The 19253-nt window shown below is 40.9% G+C and overlaps 4 protein-coding genes and 1 non-coding gene across 8 annotated transcripts in view; 4 read left to right on the top strand and 1 right to left on the bottom strand.

Moving 5' to 3' along the window:
- The first annotated feature begins 1111 nt into the window (after positions 1–1111).
- Positions 1112–4302, top strand: LOC139926547 (uncharacterized). Of its 2 annotated transcripts, none has more exons than XM_071918300.2 (3): positions 1112–1365; positions 2345–2502; positions 2602–4302. In XM_071918300.2, exons 1-3 carry the CDS (start codon positions 1188–1190, stop codon positions 3376–3378), a joined length of 1113 nt encoding a protein of 370 aa, XP_071774401.2. In that variant the 5' UTR covers positions 1112–1187; the 3' UTR covers positions 3379–4302. The 2 variants fall into 2 exon arrangements, with proteins under 2 accessions (XP_071774401.2, XP_071774402.2); XM_071918301.2 differs by lacking the exon at positions 1112–1365 and adding an exon at positions 1930–2001.
- A 470-nt stretch (positions 4303–4772) lies between these two features.
- Positions 4773–8144, top strand: LOC139926530 (uncharacterized). Its single transcript, XM_071918276.2, has 3 exons — positions 4773–4988; positions 6048–6205; positions 7119–8144. Exons 1-3 carry the CDS (start codon positions 4817–4819, stop codon positions 7512–7514), a joined length of 726 nt encoding a protein of 241 aa, XP_071774377.1. The 5' UTR covers positions 4773–4816; the 3' UTR covers positions 7515–8144.
- A 1294-nt stretch (positions 8145–9438) lies between these two features.
- Positions 9439–17039, top strand: ddx18 (DEAD (Asp-Glu-Ala-Asp) box polypeptide 18). Of its 2 annotated transcripts, none has more exons than XM_078285967.1 (14): positions 9439–9557; positions 10482–10643; positions 10736–11005; positions 11744–11879; positions 12191–12291; positions 12480–12679; positions 13442–13556; positions 13707–13846; positions 14110–14271; positions 14390–14542; positions 14680–14793; positions 15454–15510; positions 15667–15844; positions 16372–17039. In XM_078285967.1, exons 1-14 carry the CDS (start codon positions 9452–9454, stop codon positions 16515–16517), a joined length of 2040 nt encoding a protein of 679 aa, XP_078142093.1. In that variant the 5' UTR covers positions 9439–9451; the 3' UTR covers positions 16518–17039. The 2 variants fall into 2 exon arrangements, with proteins under 2 accessions (XP_078142093.1, XP_071774387.2); XM_071918286.2 differs by having other exon boundaries at positions 10479–10643.
- Positions 11403–11536, top strand: LOC139926550 (small nucleolar RNA SNORA13). Its single transcript, XR_011785310.2, has one exon. It is a non-coding gene; the product is annotated as a small nucleolar RNA SNORA13 (small nucleolar RNA).
- The window catches only part of LOC139926534 (glycerol kinase-like), a 20737-nt gene continuing 18509 nt past the window's right edge, over positions 17026–19253 (bottom strand). The window contains exon 19 of one of the 2 annotated variants that reach the window (XM_078285968.1): positions 17026–18630. In XM_078285968.1, the coding sequence (XP_078142094.1) occupies positions 18617–18630 (14 nt within the window). In that variant the 3' untranslated portion in view covers positions 17026–18616. The remainder of the gene's footprint in view (positions 18631–19253) is intronic. The other variant, XM_071918283.2, reaches the window with a different exon arrangement.

The following is a 19253-nucleotide window of genomic DNA, read 5'->3' as shown; positions in this document are numbered from 1 at the left end:
GGAGGGAGAGGCAAGATGGCGGACACCGGGCGATGCAGGCAGGGCGCTTCAGCTGTCAATCACGCACACAGGGCCTGGACAACAACTGGCACAAAACACATTTATTTTACATTAACTTCAGTTCGGTTCATTTCATTTCAATGGACTTTAGCATTATTATTATTACTATTATTATTATTATTAGTAGTAGTAGTAGTAGTATTAGTAGTAGTAGTAGTAGTAGTAGTAGTAATAATAATAATAATAATAATAACCTTATTTGTATAGCACCTTTCATACACAACATGCAGCTCAAAGTGCTTTAGTAGTAGTAGTAGTATAGTAATAATAATGATGATAATGATAATAATAATAGCCTAATTTTCTCCATGTTCTCATGATATTTCCCCTTTGTTATATATGGAATGTATCTTAATAATTCTATAATTGTTCACTTATATTTCATACTGAATATATATATATATTTTTGTATATCTTCCATATTATACGGTTGAGTACATTCAACTACTGTCATTGTTTCACACTCCCATGATACTGTACAGTTGTTAGTTAACATAAGAGGTTCAGGAAGAAGAAGCAATAGGCCTACTCTCCAGATTAAGAATATGACACACAAGATGAAATAGTAGTTTATTATCAGCAAACATAGTGGGAACTGTGTTTATTGCCAGTAGGCTACATTGTCTGTACAACATGATATATTGCCCGCAATATAAAGAAGAGAGAGACCAACTAGCTATGTGAACGCATGAGAAAAGAGTTTCCAGTTAAGTATTAAAAAGATATTAAGAAGACCATCAGGAGACTAGCTTTAGATGTTTGTTCCAATTTCCAAAGCTCTACAGAGTTAGAAAAAAATAGATAGTCTTTATTTAATCTTTATTTATATCTATGTATTGATTTATTTACTTTATTAGATAAATAAAAATCTGTTTGAATAATTTATAATTTAATAATAATTTATTTTGGTGGTTGAAGTAGATTTATAGCAAGTTTCCCGATTCACACTCCTGTCCAGAAGGTGGCGGTAATGCGCCAATAAATTGTTCCCCAGCCGTCAAAAACCAAAACTAAAATACGGGAAGAAGAAGAAACATAATCCAGAAGAAGAATAAATCCTGGTGTGATCAACCGATAAACTAAAAAAATGACGTTTTGATACATAACCTGGCGTTTCTCCCCGGATTATGACACATTTTCGCGGGCAGATCCGCGGCCCACACTGGGGTCCTGCCATGGACAACATGCTGATAGATTTCTGGCGCAAACACGAATGTCTGTTTAATTCCTCGTTAGAGTCTTACTACGACAAGGACCTGAAGACAAAGCTGTGGTCCGAGTTCGCCTTGTCCATCGGAAAGCCTGGTAAGGACTGCCTGCGTTTGGTAGAGGAATGGTAAGATGGAAAAGCCCAGGCTGTGTGTGTGTGTGTGTGTGTGTGTGTGTGTGTGTGTGTGTGTGTTGCGTTTCATGTTGCTGTGTGTTGCATGAAAAGTGCACGCGTCCATCCGTGTCTGCCAACAACCAGTGGCGATTCTAAGAGTTTTTAGATGCGGGGGCAGGGGGAGGCCACCACTAACTTGGGGGGGTACAACGACCATAAACATAAACACTAGGTTAAGAGTTAAAAATGAACTATAGTGCAATATAGTTTGATTGTTTTTAATCAACTGTGTGTACTCAAGGTTCAGCAAATAAGTGTGAATATGCTCAGAAACAAACTATTAAACAAATGAATACCCACATGGCAAAGTTTCTATCACTTCAAGGACTCATGTGGCTTTTATTGTCCAGTGATTATTTAGGTGAAAAACAGACTATGCATACTGGAGTGTAAAATATTTAGAAAAAAAGAAACAATATTGACACCTGTCACACTCTTTAGCACTTCTTTCTACAATCTTACATTTCAGGTGATTTCAATGAGTCAATCAGAGTTAAACAACCAATGATGTACAAGAAAATTTGGGGTGGCACCAAGGGTGGCCAATCCGATGTTAGGTGCGTATAAGCCCACCTAAAATTCAGTATACCCAACTTTTTATTTGTGGAATTATAATTCACCCACCTTTTTTTAGGCTGACATAATATTGAATGACATAAATTCATAAGTAAGTAGTATGAAAGGTTATAAGAAGAGAGGGACTTTCAAGGGGGGAAAAAACAAATCAGTGTTTCTTTTGCGTATTGATGGTTATTTCGCTTGTAATGATCACCCACTTTAGTTCATAGTTTACCCACCTTTTTTATGTACCACAACATCACCGCTGTTAACTCATGTTTTACATGTTTTACCACTACATGGTTTAACCAAGGCACTACATTCCCACCTCTTCCCCCTCAGCGTCTGATGTGGAAAGAAGGTCGAGATCCCTTCGGACTCAGTATGGGAGGGTGTTGTGGCATCCGGAGAGGATCAACACTTTCCAGCAAAGGATGCTGAAGGACAAACTTGATTTCCTGAGGCCTTACATAGTTCGCAGACGAGTCGACGCATCTCTGGTAAGTCTTCGCTCTAAGTGTCTGGGTTGAAATCAAGACAAGGAATCCGTTGGATGGTACCAGCAGGTTATATGTTTTTTCGTGCTTACTCTTTTGCAGGACGACAGGTATGATGATAAAGAAGAAGACGATGACGAGGTGGAGACGGAAGGCAGTATTGACCAGGAGACCGGCAGCATATTCGGCAGCCCGCTGGACGCTGACATGTCCGGGCCAGATCCCGCCTACGAGCCCCAGTCTGTTGCCTCCACTCCGAATCCTGCTCCGCCCCACTGTCCGCTTTCACAGCCTCAAGTTACAGAAGTCATGTCTTTGAGCTGCGACAGTCAGAACGACGAGAGTCCCCCCGATCTGCCCGATCGAACGGCGGCTGTACCAACCGCACCAAAACACAATGTACTAAACCAGTTTGCGGAGGTTATGCTGGCAGACATGCGGCAAATCAAAGATCCTATGGTGCTCATGAGACTTCGCCGAGACATCACCGACCTGGTGTTCAAAGCGGTGGAAGACGACGTGCAGAGACGGTGCGGCCGACCGTTGTCCGTCTCCGCGCCGGGGGAGAGAGCGCAGTTACACGGCTGCACCGGGCCGCACCGAGCGCCGTGTTCGCAGGTGAACTTTTCTCGGCGGCAGAGATACTTGAAGAGGCGGAGCAAAGGGTCTCAGATAGGGAGGAGGATGCAGAGGTGGGAGGAGATGCAGCACATGAGGAGACTGGCCAGGAGTCAAGGGATGCAGCCGGTCCAACAAGGGGAAGAGATGGAGAGGACGAGTGAAACCAGTTCTCAGGCTTTGCTTCAGCCGTCTGAGATCAAAACGGAGCCAGAACCGCACACGATTAAGATCGAGGAGGAGCCACTGCCAGTGGTTTGACATATTAGACACACGGGAGTCCCACTGCCATGGGAAACCTGGGAAAGTCACGGAATTTGAAAATATGTTTTTTCAAAGATCTGGAAAGGTTGTGGGATGCATTTCCAAATTGTTTTGGAAATGTCATGGAACTGGTCAAGTTATTCATGCCTGTTTCGGCTGCTGGTAGATGTAGTTACCTTTTATGAAGGAATAATAAACCAAATACGCATTTTCTGTCTCAATCAGTAGATATATAGCTCGATAACACAAGGTCTGGAACATTCAAAACAGTTCTTCAACAAAAATGTAACACTGAAAAATGGATACTGACATGTTTTGGTCATGGAAATTGCACTCTTTGTTATAGAGAAGTCATGACATTTGATTAGTATCAATCCAGATACTGGTATCTGATATATGGAGTCAATACCAGGCTACATTGGTATCAGAGAATTTCCCCAACACTAAAATACAATGCCAAGAGCCATGTGTAACATCAGAAATGAAAACAAAGTGAATTTTCTGCCTTTGTAAACACAAGTTGTCCAATCTTTAATGGAGGAAACAAACATTTTTTGTCCAATTCATCCCAAGATAATGATCTAAGTCTATGTTTTTCAATAAAATGAGTAAATCTGATTGCTGCATGCAGTGCTTGGTATTGGCCGATGCTTCAAGTGTGGTATTTAATTTGACATAAACATAAATTTGGTACATCAGTATATCTCTACTTCCAGCTGCAGTATGTTGACCAAAACAGGGAAAAGAAGTGAAAAAACCCTAATGAAAACAAATAATTTCAGACCAAACAAGTCTTTTAGTTGCGCTCTTTCTTTCACCAAGCAATTTCCTGTCATTGGTGATGGAAAGATGCACCAGGCCGAGGAGGCCTCGCTGGGGGAAAGGCACACTACTACTTACCCTTATTACTTTGGAAGTGAATGACAATGAAGTAGAGGCCATCAGTTTTAATTTGAGGGTATTTTCATATCAAATGAACAGCTAAATAATTATTTTTTGTAATTTTTCATAGTATGACCCCAGTACAAGAAGAAGGCACTGTATGGATATTTTCTGATGTCTTCTTGCCCTTGACTTTGTTAGAAACCTATTTATTTCTAACCACTGTGTGTGGGGGGAGTCACATGAGTATTTATCCAATAAACAATTATGTTTTTTCTTTTAATAATGTTTGTAGGCCTCTGTACTACACAATATTCATGAGCAAAAATGTAAACCGCATGCAGTTTGGGGAGGAAAATATTGCAGAGTACCCACTACTGACCGCTAGATGGCAGTGTGGGCATTTTCTCTCGTTGTTAGCCTGTATTAAACACCAGCGAACTTGCCTCTATTACACAATACGGAAACAACAATCTCAGTTCTATCATTTAGCCAGTGTGTTGGGTTAGTTTATATCTATATTTCGTGTGTTATTGGCCTGCTTGTTTAGATTATGGCATCGAAGGATCAAACGGACCGCGAGTGGCGGGATGAAATAGACCAGAAACTGATAGAATTCTGGAGAGAGCACGAATGTCTCTTCAATGCCTCAAAGGCATCTTACCAAAATAAAAAGTTGAAAACTCAGCTGTGGTCTGAATTCGCGTTATCCATGGGACTGAATGGTAAGCAACTATACTGCTTAAGCCTCAGAGAGATTTTCTTTCTATTATTATTGTCTATATCACATCTGGACGGAAGGTATCCTTATGTTAGAGAGCCATCTCCCCAAACAGCTGAAATGACCCCATGTGTACTTACTTTGTGAAATATATTCAGACTGAAGCTGTTCAGTTTCCAGGGTTCCCACACGCCTGGAAAACCCTTTAAAATTTGTGGATTTGAGGAAAATAAAATAGGGCCATAAAAATGTATGAAAACAAATAAATGCCCTTGAAAGTACTTGATTTTTTTAAATATTAAAACATAGTAAATTCATCAATATGTCTCAGCTCTCTGGACCTCTGATTTCACCAGGATTTCTTGACATCAGGAGTAAAAAATTAAGCTTCTTTGATGTCTGATTTTTGTCATGTCTTACCCCAAAATATGTCAATTTTGAGTCCTTGAATTTCACCATATAAGACCTTCAAAGTCATTAAGTTTGATGTCCAAGTGAGTGTAGGAACCCTGAGTTTTACATAGCAAATTATGATGATGCTCAATATGACTTGTCTGTTAAGGTTAATTATTAAATTCTAGTGAATATTAGAACTAGGGATGGGATGATATAGCGAAATTCAATATATCGCAATACAGAAATGTGACAATATGTATCATGGGGCAGAAAAATGAATCATTTTATTCTGCTGTAGTAATCACAAATGAGACAACATTTTTAAATTGTTGTTTACATTCTAGCAAGCCAATGGCATTGCTAGAAAGACTTGTGGCTCAGTCAGAAGTAAACATAATTCTGCACAGTCAGACTTTGTTGTCATTGAACTTTTATTTATTACATCGTATCGAATAGTGAACCCCATATCGGTATCGAATCGTATCGTGAAATAAGCATATCATCCCATCCAAAGTTAGGACTATTTCAGCTGTGAGTGAAGAGATCCATATTTCTGAATAGACAGTGTGTCCAGCAGTGATGATCTTCTGCTTCATAGGTGCCTTCAGATATTTTCTACCTACACAACATGGAACTTAACCACAGCTGTCCGGTTTTAACCTCGCAGTATCCGACGTGGAGAGAAGATCCAGGTCTCTCCGCACGCAGTACGGCAGGTTGATAGGTCATCCGGAAAAGATCACGACCAAGAAGAAACGCATGCTGAAGGAGCAGCTGAGTTTCCTGAAGCCGTACATCGTCCCGCGGAGAGTGACAGACGCTCAGGTGAGTCGTCACATCACAGCAGGGTCGGGGGGTCAAATCATGAATGAACTCATCAAATCCAGTTCAACTCAGGAATTGGAATTGGAATTTGAACAAAACCTACTGGAAACAGAAGTGGAATTTCAGGCCCTTTTCACATCGTCATGGCAACAGCTTCCGCACTGAGAAACCGGTGCATTCCAACTTCCTTCACTAAATCACTAAATCCCAGAAATTAACATTGGTGAAATACAAAGACTCACTGACCTGTTTTCATTGACTTTCATTGACAGAATTTTAGCTTAGCATCCCCTCATTTGCATAACATTATTACATTTTGTATCTAGTGCTATATTGTTACAATTTTGTTGTTTTTGTTGTCTTTGTTGGATTGGTTTGTCAGTAAGTCACAAAAAGAAAGTTGCCACAGGAGGCTGTGATGCACCGCTTTCTCAACATGGAAGCTGTTACCGTGACGATGTGAAAAGGGCCTAATAAAAATTGAACTGAAATTCTGTGAAATTCCATGTTTTGTTTTTGATTATTCTTACCACATATCTGAGATTACACACAGTGTTGTATATAATCAATAGCCTACTGAATATCATAAAATGTTAAACTTTCAGGTGGTAGTTGATGCAGAACATGTAATCGTATACATTATGAATGAATGTTGTGTGATTTGTTTAACTGTCTTTTATTTGATTCATAATGTTTGATTTATAATGTTTAGCGAGTCAAGACAAACTCTTAGAAGTGGAATTTAATGGAATTCAATTATGTTTCCTTAGAGTTAGGATAATTGAATTGAATTGCAATTTACCATGCATTCTCAATTGAAGTAAGGCAACCACATATGCCTTAAGAGAGTCTTTTGATAGTGGATTTCGTCTACTTTTACTGTATTCTATTTCTTCCTTGTCACTGTTCACAGGACGAGGATGAGGAGGACGATGAAGACGAGGAGGAGGAAACCGAAGGCAGCGTCGACACGGGCAGCGTGTTCGGCAGCCCGCTACGCACTGATGTGTTCGGTCCAGATCCCCGGTTTCCCGCCTCGCCCCCAAACGCCGCGCCCCTCCACCGCCCGCCTTCACAGCCTCAACTCACAGAAGCCGTGTCTCTGAGCTGTAACTGTCCGTATGACGACAGTCCGCCGGAGCCGGTGGGGGACGGGCTGAAAAACGACGTGCTGAGCCAGTTTGTGAAGGTCATGCTGTCCGACATGCACCAAATCAAAGACTCTATGGTGCTCATGAGGCTTCGCAGGGACATCACAGATTTAGTGTTCAAAGCAGTGGAGCAGGATGTGCAGAGACGACGGGTCTGACCAAAACCTATGGAGAGAGATCAGTGCCACCAGGGACTGTATTTGAATTGCATGAGTTGGAGTTTGTCATGACCATGCTGAACCGTTGGATTCAAAAGATGAACTTTTTAAATAAATGAATTCAGAAATTGAATTTGTAAGGCACAATTTGAATGCAACGGCTTGAAATTGAATGTGATAATTATTGAATTTAACTTTTAACTGTAATTTCATATTCAGTTTTCTCAGTTCAAATTGAGCTCTCAGATTGAGATGGGGGAAGCAAACGAGTTAAGATGCAATCCAACAACATTGGAGAGCGTACTGGTGCTACTAGATTTCACTAGCTAGTTGTAGTTTTTGTTTCTGCACATTCACTAGTCACTTCTCGGTCGGGAACTCTTTGAAAATTATGCTCCAAAAGACCAGAAACAATATCAGAGAGTGTGTATGTCCGGAAGTGGCCACAGTGAAAACAGAAGCACCAGTGTGTTGTCTGACATTGTTGGATTGAATCTTTGCTTGTTTGCTTTTCCTGGATTGTGTCTTAGAGAACTCAATCTGAATTGAGAAACCAGAATTTGAGGTTGTAGTTAAAAGATACATTGAAAAGTAATCACATGTTTTTTCAAGCCATTACATTCAATTTTGTGCCTTACAAATTACATTTTTTAATTAATTAAAAAAAAACCATTTTTTAATTCAATGGTTCAATATGAGCATGACAAATTCAAATGTGTGCAACTGAAATACAACCTCTGCTGGCACTAATTTCGTTCCATGATCTTCTATCACCAAAGTGAGGGAGAGACAGACCATAATGACTCACATGGGGGAACACAGACCATGCAAGGACCCTTCAAACCACAGGGATACAAACTTACAAACTTACCTCACACACAGGCAGAGACACTTTGTGAGGAGAAACAAAGAGCCGATGATAGGAAGAGCGCAGACAATGGAAAAAAAAATACAAAACGTGAGGCGACCAGTGACCAGGAGGCAACAAGCAGCTGCAGAGAGAGAGAGAGAAGGAAGGAATGAGACGGATTCATAGATTGTGACTCAGATGTCTGAGATAAAAACAGACAGGGGACCAGAGGAAGCGACACTGTAAAAATAAATGATTATAAAGAGAAAAATAATGTGTCTCTTGAATCATGATTTAGTGGATTGCATTCAAATTCAGTGTAATATTCTACACACAACAGAAAATATGACCACGATTGTATGTGATGTAAACACTCAAGACCTGAATGTCCTTGGAGGATAGTGATGTCACTGTTTTTTGTCCTGTTACATACTTATAACCATTCAGTGCCATTCAATATTATCTACTGGAAGGCAGATTGCTCTATTCATCTTCACTTGAATCTCTTCAGCCATGACTATCTGCAGTAAATAGGGATAAAAGAAAAGAAATAACAATGGAAAGACCTGTAGGCAGCAGCTTTAATAATTTGTTGACAGTATATATTGTCAGATGCATCTACATCAGGTCTAGTCTTAAATCTTTGCTGCTTTCTTCACTTCTTTCATCTACATTAATTATTTATTATAATCAAAAATACCATTAAGTAGACAGACAATATAATTCCCTAGAAGAAAATTATACAGGCTATTCGTTTGGGTACCGATACAGATGGAGCTGCAAGGCATTCAACCAACCGAAACAGGCTTCCACTTTCCTGTGTAATAGCCTACAAAATATATTGTTCTACTGTAATTTATAAGGAATGTTTACAGTAGACCTAGTTTTGACTTTAAGGAATACAACTATTACGATTTCTACTGACAAATAAAGATTATAATCGTTGCTTTAAGCGTGGCATTATGAATGACAGCTAAGCGAGCCGAGGTCCTTTCTTTGATTTTCATTCAGGCGATGCACAGTCGTACTCCGAGGGGGTCCTGAACGCCACACGTGTGCGCGAGCGTGCCCAGTAGCAGCTGTAACCATGGCGGACCTACAGATGAAACTTCTCCGGAAGAAAATTCAGAAAAGAAATGAGAAGAATAAAGAGCGCAAACTGCTGAAGGAGCAGAGACAAGACGAAGAGACCGGTGAGTGCTGCAGTAAATAAAACATACTCGGTTATCGCTGCGTGTTTATACTGTTTCTGAAACGGCGACTTCCAACTCCTCCACATGCTAGCTAGCTAATCACAGCATGTCTTAATTTTCCGTTTGATCGTTAAATGCTTGATCTGTGGATTAAACACGCAGACATAGCTACTGTTATTTCATACACAATCGACTGGTTAGGCTAACTATAATCAATATCTATCATAGTCAGTATATGTCACACAGTACTGTCAAATATGTAGCTAGTCAATGTTAGCTAACGTTACCTTGCTGCCTTCAAGCTCTGTTGGCTTGTGATCGACATTTTTAAACGTCGTTAAAGTCTTGCTTTTTCTTAGAGCTGATATTTGACTTCTCCTATTTTCATTTTTATCTTATTTACTCCTTTTACTCTAAGTCTCTCCCACTTTATTTTATAGCTTGCACAATTTTATTTACGTGTTTTCTATCTGTATTTTCTTATTTTGTCTGTATTTTTAACGGTTTTATTATTTATTTTTTATGTATACTTAAGTTTTATTTTGATTTGATTTTATTCATTTTAATGTGAAGCGCATTGCATTTGTTTGCACGAAATGTGCTATGTAAATAAAGCTTAATTAGATTTTCAAGGCTAACTTGCTCTCTCCTAGATCGTCTTAATTGCAGAAATCGGAACTATACAACGGTTTTGATTCATTGCACGGCACCTAGTTAGCTTATTACTTAGCTAATGATGTATTTAATTGTTCTAGATACCTCAGTGAAAGCAAACTGTCTGGCAGATGAGTGTGTGCTGAGGCAGTTTGACGTTTTAAGTCCCCTAAATCGTAATCATACAGCTGCTCAAGGTCTTTCAGTTATTTTCTCATCACCTGGCTAATTAGCTAATGATGTGTTTTGTTGTGATTTCTCTCCCAGTAGAACCAAACGGGCTGGTAGAGGAGAGTTGTGAGGAAACGGCAGACACCAAGCCCAAGAAGCAACAGAAGAAGCAGAAGGACGCGCCGGTGGAAGAAGCCGCCACAGAAGAAACTCCTTTGAAGAAGAAGAAAAGGAAACTTGCGAACGCTGCTGAATCACCAGGTAACGGTTTGTGGACTCAGCAGAGTTTGGCAGATTGGAATCGACAAACGACATGTTTGTGGTAGCTAATGTGAATGTAATCCTCTTTCTAGGAGGGAAGAAGACCAAAACACAGAATGAAGCAGAAGAAGAGGAGGAGGAGGAGGAGGGAGTAAAGGTGGCAGAAGATGCTGAACAGACCATTGACAAACCAGAGGAAGCTGCAGACGAGGAAGAGGGAGACGAGGATGACGAGATGGAGGATGAAGAAGATGATGATGAGGAGGAGGAGGATGATGAGGAGGATGAGGAATCTGGAGATGGAGAAAAAGAAGGGGATGATGAAGAGGAGGATGGACCTGAATTACCAACCGGCTTGACAGGTATTAAACAGCTAGACGTCTACTTCCTCTTGGCTAGTTACTAGGGATGCAAATATTAAGCAGCTTCCTTGATCGATCGGTAGCCACGTTAATGACCAATTAATTAATAATTAAAAAATAAAAATAATTAATTAATTATAAAAAACAGCCTTTGACATAAAAAATGCGAAATACGTGTTTTTCCTCCATGAAAGCTTACATGCTATTTTGATAGCACAACAAAACACAATTATGACGGCACTTCAGGCGCTCAGGTTGACTAGAACAAACTTTGAAGTATTTAAAATAATTATTTGGTCCAGATCTAATACAAAGCTTTGTAAAATGTACATAGACGCAGATCAGATGTACCAGAGCATAGGAACAGATTTCAGCCGTTTTGAAAATGTCTTTATTTTGCCTTTATGTGTTGCCCGTTCAGTGTCTCCATAGTGAATGGGGTGTCAACTAAGGCATACAGTGACTCTTGTGGTTGTCGTTGGGAGGAGTCGTCACTGATTCCTCTCGGCACGAATAACCGCAAGGACACGTTAGTTTTGAGATCGCTGAATTAGTGAGGAACATTTTCATTTATACATTTAGTTCTGACCAGTTTTCCATGGTTGCTTCTCTTGCGCTCTTAAGGCAAAGAAAGATCGGGGGGTTTTCTTCATCTCATGCTTCATCTGTTTCTAAGTGGGATCTGCTCTCAGGAACTTCTTTAATCATTTTTAAGTATTTACTCTATTTGCATCTCAGGAGCGTTTGAGGACACCTCGTTTGCCTCTCTTGCTGAGTTGGTGAGTGAGAACACGCTGAAGGGAGTGAAGGAGATGGGCTTCGAACACATGACCGAGATCCAGCACAAAAGTATCCGTCCGCTGCTGGAGGGAAGGTAAGTCGCAGATTCTCCTGGTTTGGTTGTAACTTAGGAGTTAATCTAGACGTAAACTGGGTTTCTTATCTTTTGGCACCTGATCCATAAGAAGGTCAGTTAATTTGCTGTAAGATATTGGAATATGTAGAGATGTTTAGAAAACACAAAACCAAGTTATCATCGACACCGTTATCAGTCACATTGGCAGCGGAATCAAAGTCTCTTGACAAAACTCCTGAGCCTGCCACAGCTTGATGACATCCAAGAAGCAGCCTCTTGTGGCGGTGTGGATAATGAAGCTGTGTCTCTGATTGGTTTGATCTCTGTAGGGACGTCCTGGCTGCTGCTAAGACAGGAAGTGGTAAAACCTTGGCCTTCCTCATCCCCTCCATAGAGCTGATCTACAAACTCAAGTTCATGCCCAGGAACGGTAAGACTTCCGATTAATTTGTTAAAATGAATTAGCACTTTCTGGGCTGCTGAGGGGTAAAAATGTTGCTTTTACCCATCATGTCTTGTCTGAAATGTGTAGGCCAAACCATTGTAAGCTGTAAGTTGAGCTTTGTAGAATGTGACTGGGTCCTAACTTTAATTTCCTACCACTCCTGCCCCTCCCAGGCACGGGCGTAGTGATCCTTTCTCCCACACGCGAGTTGGCAATGCAGACCTATGGTGTGATGAAGGAGCTGATGACGCACCATGTGCACACCTACGGCCTGATCATGGGAGGCAGCAACCGCTCAGCTGAGGCCCAGAGACTGGCCAACGGTGTCAACATCCTGGTGGCCACGCCTGGCCGACTGCTGGACCACCTGCAGGTGAGCTGCCATTCCTCCTTAACAGATGTTTTATGGAACCATTACTTAGAGGTGCACAGACTCTCATTTTGTTTCCGAAACCAATACAAATACAGAGTACTTTATTCAGTAGATTAGTTGATATGAATACTGATCCAGGTACTAAACAATTCAGTCATCCATGCTCCCTAGAATTGATCTATTTTAAAACAATTACAGAGACATGTGCATCCATTGAATTGATTTATTCATGGTTCAATTTATGCACTGATCATCGTATAACAATCCACACTGAGTGAGTTATAAATGGCAATAATAAACAGAAAATGTTCTACCAAACATAGGCAAGAGGATATAGCTTTTTTTTTTTGGACCTACTTTAGTCAAACAGTTTATTAACAGACTCAAAAAGCTTTTTTAAAATGGCTGCTGTGGTTTCGACTAATCCAAACAGAATGGCTGTTAGCCTGCATAGCCAAGATTTCTCTTCTGAACAATAGGTGCTGCACCTGTGAACTTCACAAGTAGAAGCACTTTTCTCTTTTCATGTCAAACATTTTCTCATTGGAAGATTTTTATATTGTGTCAATGTGCAAGTCATTAAAGTATCAATATCAAGATGCTTTCAATTGCTGATTTGAATGCGAGTCCTAGGACAGTCAGCACCAATCACAAAACTATAGATACTATTGGTGCTCCTCTACCATTACGTCATGATAGGACAATGATGCATATATCAAACATTGTGGCATTCATGTGTTCCCTGTTTTGTCCTGCCTTCAGAACACCCCTGGGTTCATGTTCAAGAACTTGCAGTGTCTGATCATTGACGAGGCTGACCGCATCCTGGAGGTGGGCTTCGAGGAGGAACTGAAGCAGATCATCAAACTGCTGCCAAGTACGTATCTGTACTGCTGCCAAACCCACTTTCTTCTGTGCCTCTGTTAACGGATGGATTTTTTTGTCGAGTTTAAAATCTCCACTCAAACCTCTAACCCAACCTGCCCTCCCTAAATTAGTGTTTAATGTTTCTGCCCTTGTTCATCAGAGAAGAGACAGACGATGCTGTTTTCGGCCACTCAGACCCGTAAGGTGGAGGACTTGGCTCGTATCTCCCTGAAGAAGGAGCCGCTTTACGTTGGGGTGGACGACAACAAAGACAACGCCACTGTTGACGGCCTGGAGCAGGTACTGCCAACAACATATCTGCTGTCTCAACACTTAGTTTGTGATATGTATGCAGTACTTTGTCTTGTTGGAGGCTTATCTATCTATCCTATCTATCCTGTCTATCTGTCTGTCTGTCAAAACAATACAGTTGGCTTTCTAACTTCAAATCGATGCATCAATCCTTTTTTACACCCCTATTGATCAGTAGACTATGATTCCTACCACCCAAAGATCTTTATGACAGGAAACTGATTTGAGGTGGGATTCCTCTGTTCCTGCAGGGTTACGTGGTGTGTCCATCAGAGAAACGCTTCCTGCTGCTCTTCACCTTCCTGAAGAAGAACCGCAAGAAGAAGCTGATGGTCTTCTTCTCCTCCTGCATGTCGGTCAAATTCCACTATGAGCTGCTCAACTACATCGACCTGCCCGTCATGGCCATCCATGTAAGACTTCCTGCCTCATCACCCTTGGAATCCATGAATGGTTTACGGTGTTCAGATATCACAGTCACAGCCTTACAGCAGTTGTGTAAAACATGTTTCTTTATATTTCATCCCCCAGGGCAAGCAGAAGCAGACCAAACGTACCACCACCTTCTTCCAGTTCTGCAACGCCGACTCGGGCATCCTGCTGTGTACGGACGTGGCGGCCCGAGGACTGGACATCCCCGAGGTGGACTGGATCGTCCAGTATGATCCCCCAGATGACCCCAAGGTGCCCCGTCCTTTTCATTTCGATTAAACGTCTCGAAACACTTGAACGTTGGTGTGATTTGGTAACTCGTGAGGAGACTTGGACCAGGAGAGTTAGCTACAGAACTGTGCTGATGTAAGTTTGTTTTATGTCCATAGGAGTACATCCACAGGGTGGGCAGGACGGCGCGAGGCATCAACGGCCGAGGCCACGCCCTCTTGATCCTCCGGCCTGAAGAACTTGGCTTCTTACGCTTCCTCAAACAGGCCAAGGTAACCGGCTCAAACCCTCTGCTGCTTTCTGTTGTAACTATAGAGACACACGGAGGGGAGGGCTGACTCGCCATGCTGCTAGTGTGTCTTTATACCTTTTAGCAGTACATTGAAGGAAAAATCCACCCTTGGATACTCTTACACTGTCATGTAGCATCAATTTGTGATGTTCAATACATCCAGAGTTATTTTGTGGTGAAGTGTTATTGTTTGTGTCGTCATTTTGGTGTATCCACTTTTCCCTCAACCTGCTTCATCTACTTCTACTTAAGTTGAGGATTTCCCAGAATTCCTTTCGATAACCCCTGAACTTGTTGCTTTCAGCAGAGCAATAGCATAGCAAGAGAGTGAGTTTTTCCAGTCGGGCAAAAAGCGAGAGTTGCACCCCTTACTCAAAAACGCAGTGCGTTGTGGTTGCAGGCTAACATAGCTGTTGAGAATTTGGTTGAACGATCAAAAAATATGTGGGTTGGGTGGGAATCTACAAGTGGGGGATGAGTGTGTAGTGGGTTTTGTCCCGTTCAGCCCCGCCTCTCTGTGTTTATCTTTTGTCCAACAAACCTGATGTTGATGCTGACTGTAGACATTTGTCAAACTAACATCCATGATTGTCTTTGCGTGGGATTTTCCTCCATTTACACGGGTCTCAATTTTGTCCAGGTTCCATTGAGTGAGTTTGAATTTTCCTGGAGTAAAATCTCCGATATCCAGTCCCAGGTAAGAACTCCGTGTCTTGACTCAGTGATGCTTGTTAGCTGCCATGAGTTTCAGGATATCTTGTATTGCTAGTCAGGTGAAATAGTTGTAAAAATGAAAAGAAAAGAAAGACCACTGGCTTCAGTCTAAATCTAAAACCTCTCTTGTGTTCCTCAGCTGGAGAAGCTGATTGAAAAGAACTATTACCTGCACAAGTCCGCCCAGGAGGCCTACAAGTCCTACGTGAGGGCTTACGACTCGCACTCGCTCAAACAGATCTACAGCGTCAACACCCTCAACCTCCCCATGGTGGTGCTCTCCTTCGGCTTCAAGGTTCCCCCTTACGTCGACCTCAGTATCCTTTTCTGTTGTTCTACGGACCATAGATCGCATTCATCACTGAAAACTGTAATTGTTCTGTGTCTGATGCTGTTTTTGGTAAATGTTGATACTTTTTCCTACACATCATGTATTCCAGGATGAACTCAGGAATACAAAAAGCAGGAAAACACAGAAAGCACCAGTCTCCCAGTAGAAATAAATGGGAATTGTATGTCCAAAAAAAACCTGAAGTCGCATAAAATCACATCCCTTTGTGTTCACAGGCTGATTTCACTTTTCTCCCCTATCTGTTCATTTGTTTAGACTGTTGTTCTCGACCATAAAGCCTCAACATCGCATTCATTTTTGTGGCTTTAAATGGTAATCATAGAGTGTCTAAAACGCGTCTCCTGTAACTACAAATTGTCTTTCCTTTCTTAAACACTAATCATCAAACAACCATTTTATAGTTGCTGTCTTGCTTGGGATTTGTTTGACAAAAAACAGCGTGGGTCAAAACCTTTCAGTGTTTTTCCCTTAACCCTCCTCCTCCCCCCCCAGACGTCCACAGCAGTAAAGGAGTAAAGATGCAGAAGCGAGGCGGCGGCGGCGGCTTCGGCTACCAGAAATCCAAGAACGCGCACAAGTCCAAGATCTTCAAGCACGTCAACAAGGGCAGGAGTGACAAGAGGCAGTTCTCCCGCTGAAACCTGCCGCTCTACAAGCCGACAAAATGGCTTCCTGGACTCTTTTCCCCTTCTGATGGCCCATTTTTGATTATGTGAACTTCAGGTCAGGTCTGACTTCATGTCAGTGTAAATAGGGAGCCTCGGGGTTTCTAGGGATGTTTCTCTGTGGTTTGACTGTCTCACACATCCTTGAGGCTCAGTTTTTCCAGTTTTATTCCTGTCACTTATTTAACAGGTATTTTGTAAATGTCGACAAACTTTACTGTGGGCTTTCTGTATTAAAGATGGCCCCTGCATTCCTGTCGTATGCTACCATGGACTTTATGATCAAAAAGAATTGTACTTTGCTTACAAATAATCTTTCACTGCACCTGCCTGGAATATTAAATATCTATTTACTTCCAACTTGAGTTTGTTGAACTATGAGTCATTCATGTTATGTACAAGTGTGAAGACTTAACTGCTCATGTGAGAGTTGCAGCTAAGCCATTAGGAGTGAACCATGTTAGACATTGAGGTAGCCATCAAGTTTTCATTCAGTTTATTACAATATCTGTACATTACTGCAGAGTTGAAGGGCTCTTGCACACACCTTTTGAAACAAATTGAAAGATTTTAGTAAATTACAGAGAAAACCATCAGGCAGGCATAAACATAAGAATTTGGGAGATTATGTACATAACATTACAAAGTTGAACACAGCTTTTAGTTTGGAAAAAAAAAATACATCTGTGTTGGTTTCATTTTGAAGTCATTACTCACTGACAAAGATATTACACTCCCCAGCAGGGTGGAATAACTGAACTATCCCTTTACATAGAGTAGATTTAAAAAGGAACATACAGTATGATAAAAATTTAACCTCATCTTTAATGCTGTAATGCATTAAAGTGATCTTTAAGATTTGCATCAATGGACGTGTGATGACTAGGATCTCTCCTTTAAAACAGTAGAGCGGTACGAACAGGATAATAAAAACAGTCTGATTCAAAATGTTTCCCATCTTGCTTTTACTTCTCTTTACAGATTTGCATAAGTGTCACAGAGTTGATGCCTCTTAGCCATCTTCTCTGCACGGACTTCATTAATGATGGAGGTAAAATCCCTTCTTAAAAACATTGGATTAAAAACACCATTCCCCTTTATAAAAACACAGGTGCATGGTTCCCATATCATACTCCCCATACACACGATAAATTATAAAGTGCTGTTAAGAGCCTGCAGTGTATGAGTGTGACATTACAGGGTTCCATTTGCATTCAGAAGAAACGTTTTTGAGATGCTGATTGTTTTCATGTCCTATGTAACAAAAATAATACAACTTAATTTAGCATTTTTACTTGGAAAAAAATAAACTTTAGCCTCATGTAAAGACCCATTTGTAAAGATAGAGTATATGAATACATCTTGGGGGTTGACGGAATATTTTAATTCCAAAATGTCTAATTTCCACGAGCTTTTCCAAGTCAAACCCCACTCAGGACATGATAAGACCAGCAGCAACCATTGTCAAGAACTCATTTAGTCCCTCAACATCTGTAACATCTGTTCAGTGTTGAGGTTGGATCTAGTACGCAATAAAGTTTGGAAAAAAAATACAAACTAAAACGATATGTATGGAACAAAGGTTAAAAAACAGGACGGTGTCCCCTTTTGCTACAGCGATCAAGCATAACTACTAACTAACGTTTTTTACTTGAAAATATCAACACCTGATTTTCCCTTTGAAACACTGCATGACCTGGACAACAGACAGGAACAGAAAATGGCAAATTCAAAGTTTTCAAGTACATTTTTCCTTTTCCCAAAAAGGAAGAAGAAAGTCTACCAAAAATAGTTTCACCACAGGTCATGTTTTACTCTCATTCCAGTTGGCACTAGAGGGTGACGGCACAGTTTAGGTATTGTCCATGAATATATATACACATAATAATAAACCGTCCATAGCCATGTCACAGATGTGCGATGCTGCTTCCAGTGTGCTGAGCCGAGCTCAACATATCTGCGCACCACATGCAGCCGTCAGGTGGCGTTTTCACTTTCAGGACCTTTCCTCCTCCAGTCTCGTCCAATAGTAATCCTCCATGTTTCCATGGTTATCTTGTGCCGCAGTTCAGTTATTGCTGGTGATCTGTGAGGTGAAAAAAGAGACAAGTTTAGGTGAGAACAGAGTATGAAGATGGATTCATTAGCTTAATGCAGAGTGGAGGAGAGGCAAAGTGGTTAGTCTGAGGAATTGGTTTGAAAATGTGAAACGGCTTGCAACCAAACACAAATGTTAACCGTTTTCTGCAGAGGAATAAAGGAAAAAAGAGAGAAATAGAGAAACATGCATACTCAGGTAAACACACACACACGCACAATATGTTAGGCTTGGACCGTAACCCTATATCAGGGTGACATTTATTAAATACTGGATATTAGCCGATCATTTCATCCATCACTGATATGATGCAGGGTCCTCCCTGATCGCAGCAACAGAAAAACTTCTTTGTACATTTCATTTATTTACTTGTTCTTTTTTTGTAAATGAAATCTTCATTAATAGGCCTAATGTATTGCAGAGTTCCCCCATTGAATTGGCGGGGTACCCTAAAATAATTTCATTAGTCTGGGTTTCAGTGGAGAGTTTTAGTGTCACATGTTGGTCTAAATGCTGTTTCTTTTCCAACCTGACAAGAATGAAATTCTGAGCGGAAACACTGATCTTTTTCTTGACAAGTTTTCAAATTTATAAGGTATTGAATTGAACTT

The sequence above is a fragment of the Centroberyx gerrardi genome, chromosome 10 (assembly GCF_048128805.1).
Source record: "Centroberyx gerrardi isolate f3 chromosome 10, fCenGer3.hap1.cur.20231027, whole genome shotgun sequence".
Taxonomy (NCBI): domain Eukaryota; kingdom Metazoa; phylum Chordata; class Actinopteri; order Beryciformes; family Berycidae; genus Centroberyx; species Centroberyx gerrardi.
This window is presented reverse-complemented; position numbering and strand designations above follow the sequence as displayed.

Coding starts and splice junctions, on each gene's coding strand:
- LOC139926547 (XM_071918300.2), top strand. CDS start 1,188: ATGACACATTTTCGCGGGCAGATCCGCGGCCCACACTGGGGTCCTGCC. Junction 1,366..2,344: donor CTTGTCCATCGGAAAGCCTG/GTAAGGACTGCC, acceptor CTTCCCCCTCAG/CGTCTGATGTGGAAAGAAGG. Junction 2,503..2,601: donor GACGAGTCGACGCATCTCTG/GTAAGTCTTCGC, acceptor ACTCTTTTGCAG/GACGACAGGTATGATGATAA.
- LOC139926530 (XM_071918276.2), top strand. CDS start 4,817: ATGGCATCGAAGGATCAAACGGACCGCGAGTGGCGGGATGAAATAGAC. Junction 4,989..6,047: donor GTTATCCATGGGACTGAATG/GTAAGCAACTAT, acceptor TTAACCTCGCAG/TATCCGACGTGGAGAGAAGA. Junction 6,206..7,118: donor GGAGAGTGACAGACGCTCAG/GTGAGTCGTCAC, acceptor CACTGTTCACAG/GACGAGGATGAGGAGGACGA.
- ddx18 (XM_071918286.2), top strand. CDS start 9,452: ATGGCGGACCTACAGATGAAACTTCTCCGGAAGAAAATTCAGAAAAGA. Junction 15,511..15,666: donor TCTCCGATATCCAGTCCCAG/GTAAGAACTCCG, acceptor TGTGTTCCTCAG/CTGGAGAAGCTGATTGAAAA. Junction 15,845..16,371: donor TCCCCCTTACGTCGACCTCA/GTATCCTTTTCT, acceptor CTCCCCCCCCAG/ACGTCCACAGCAGTAAAGGA.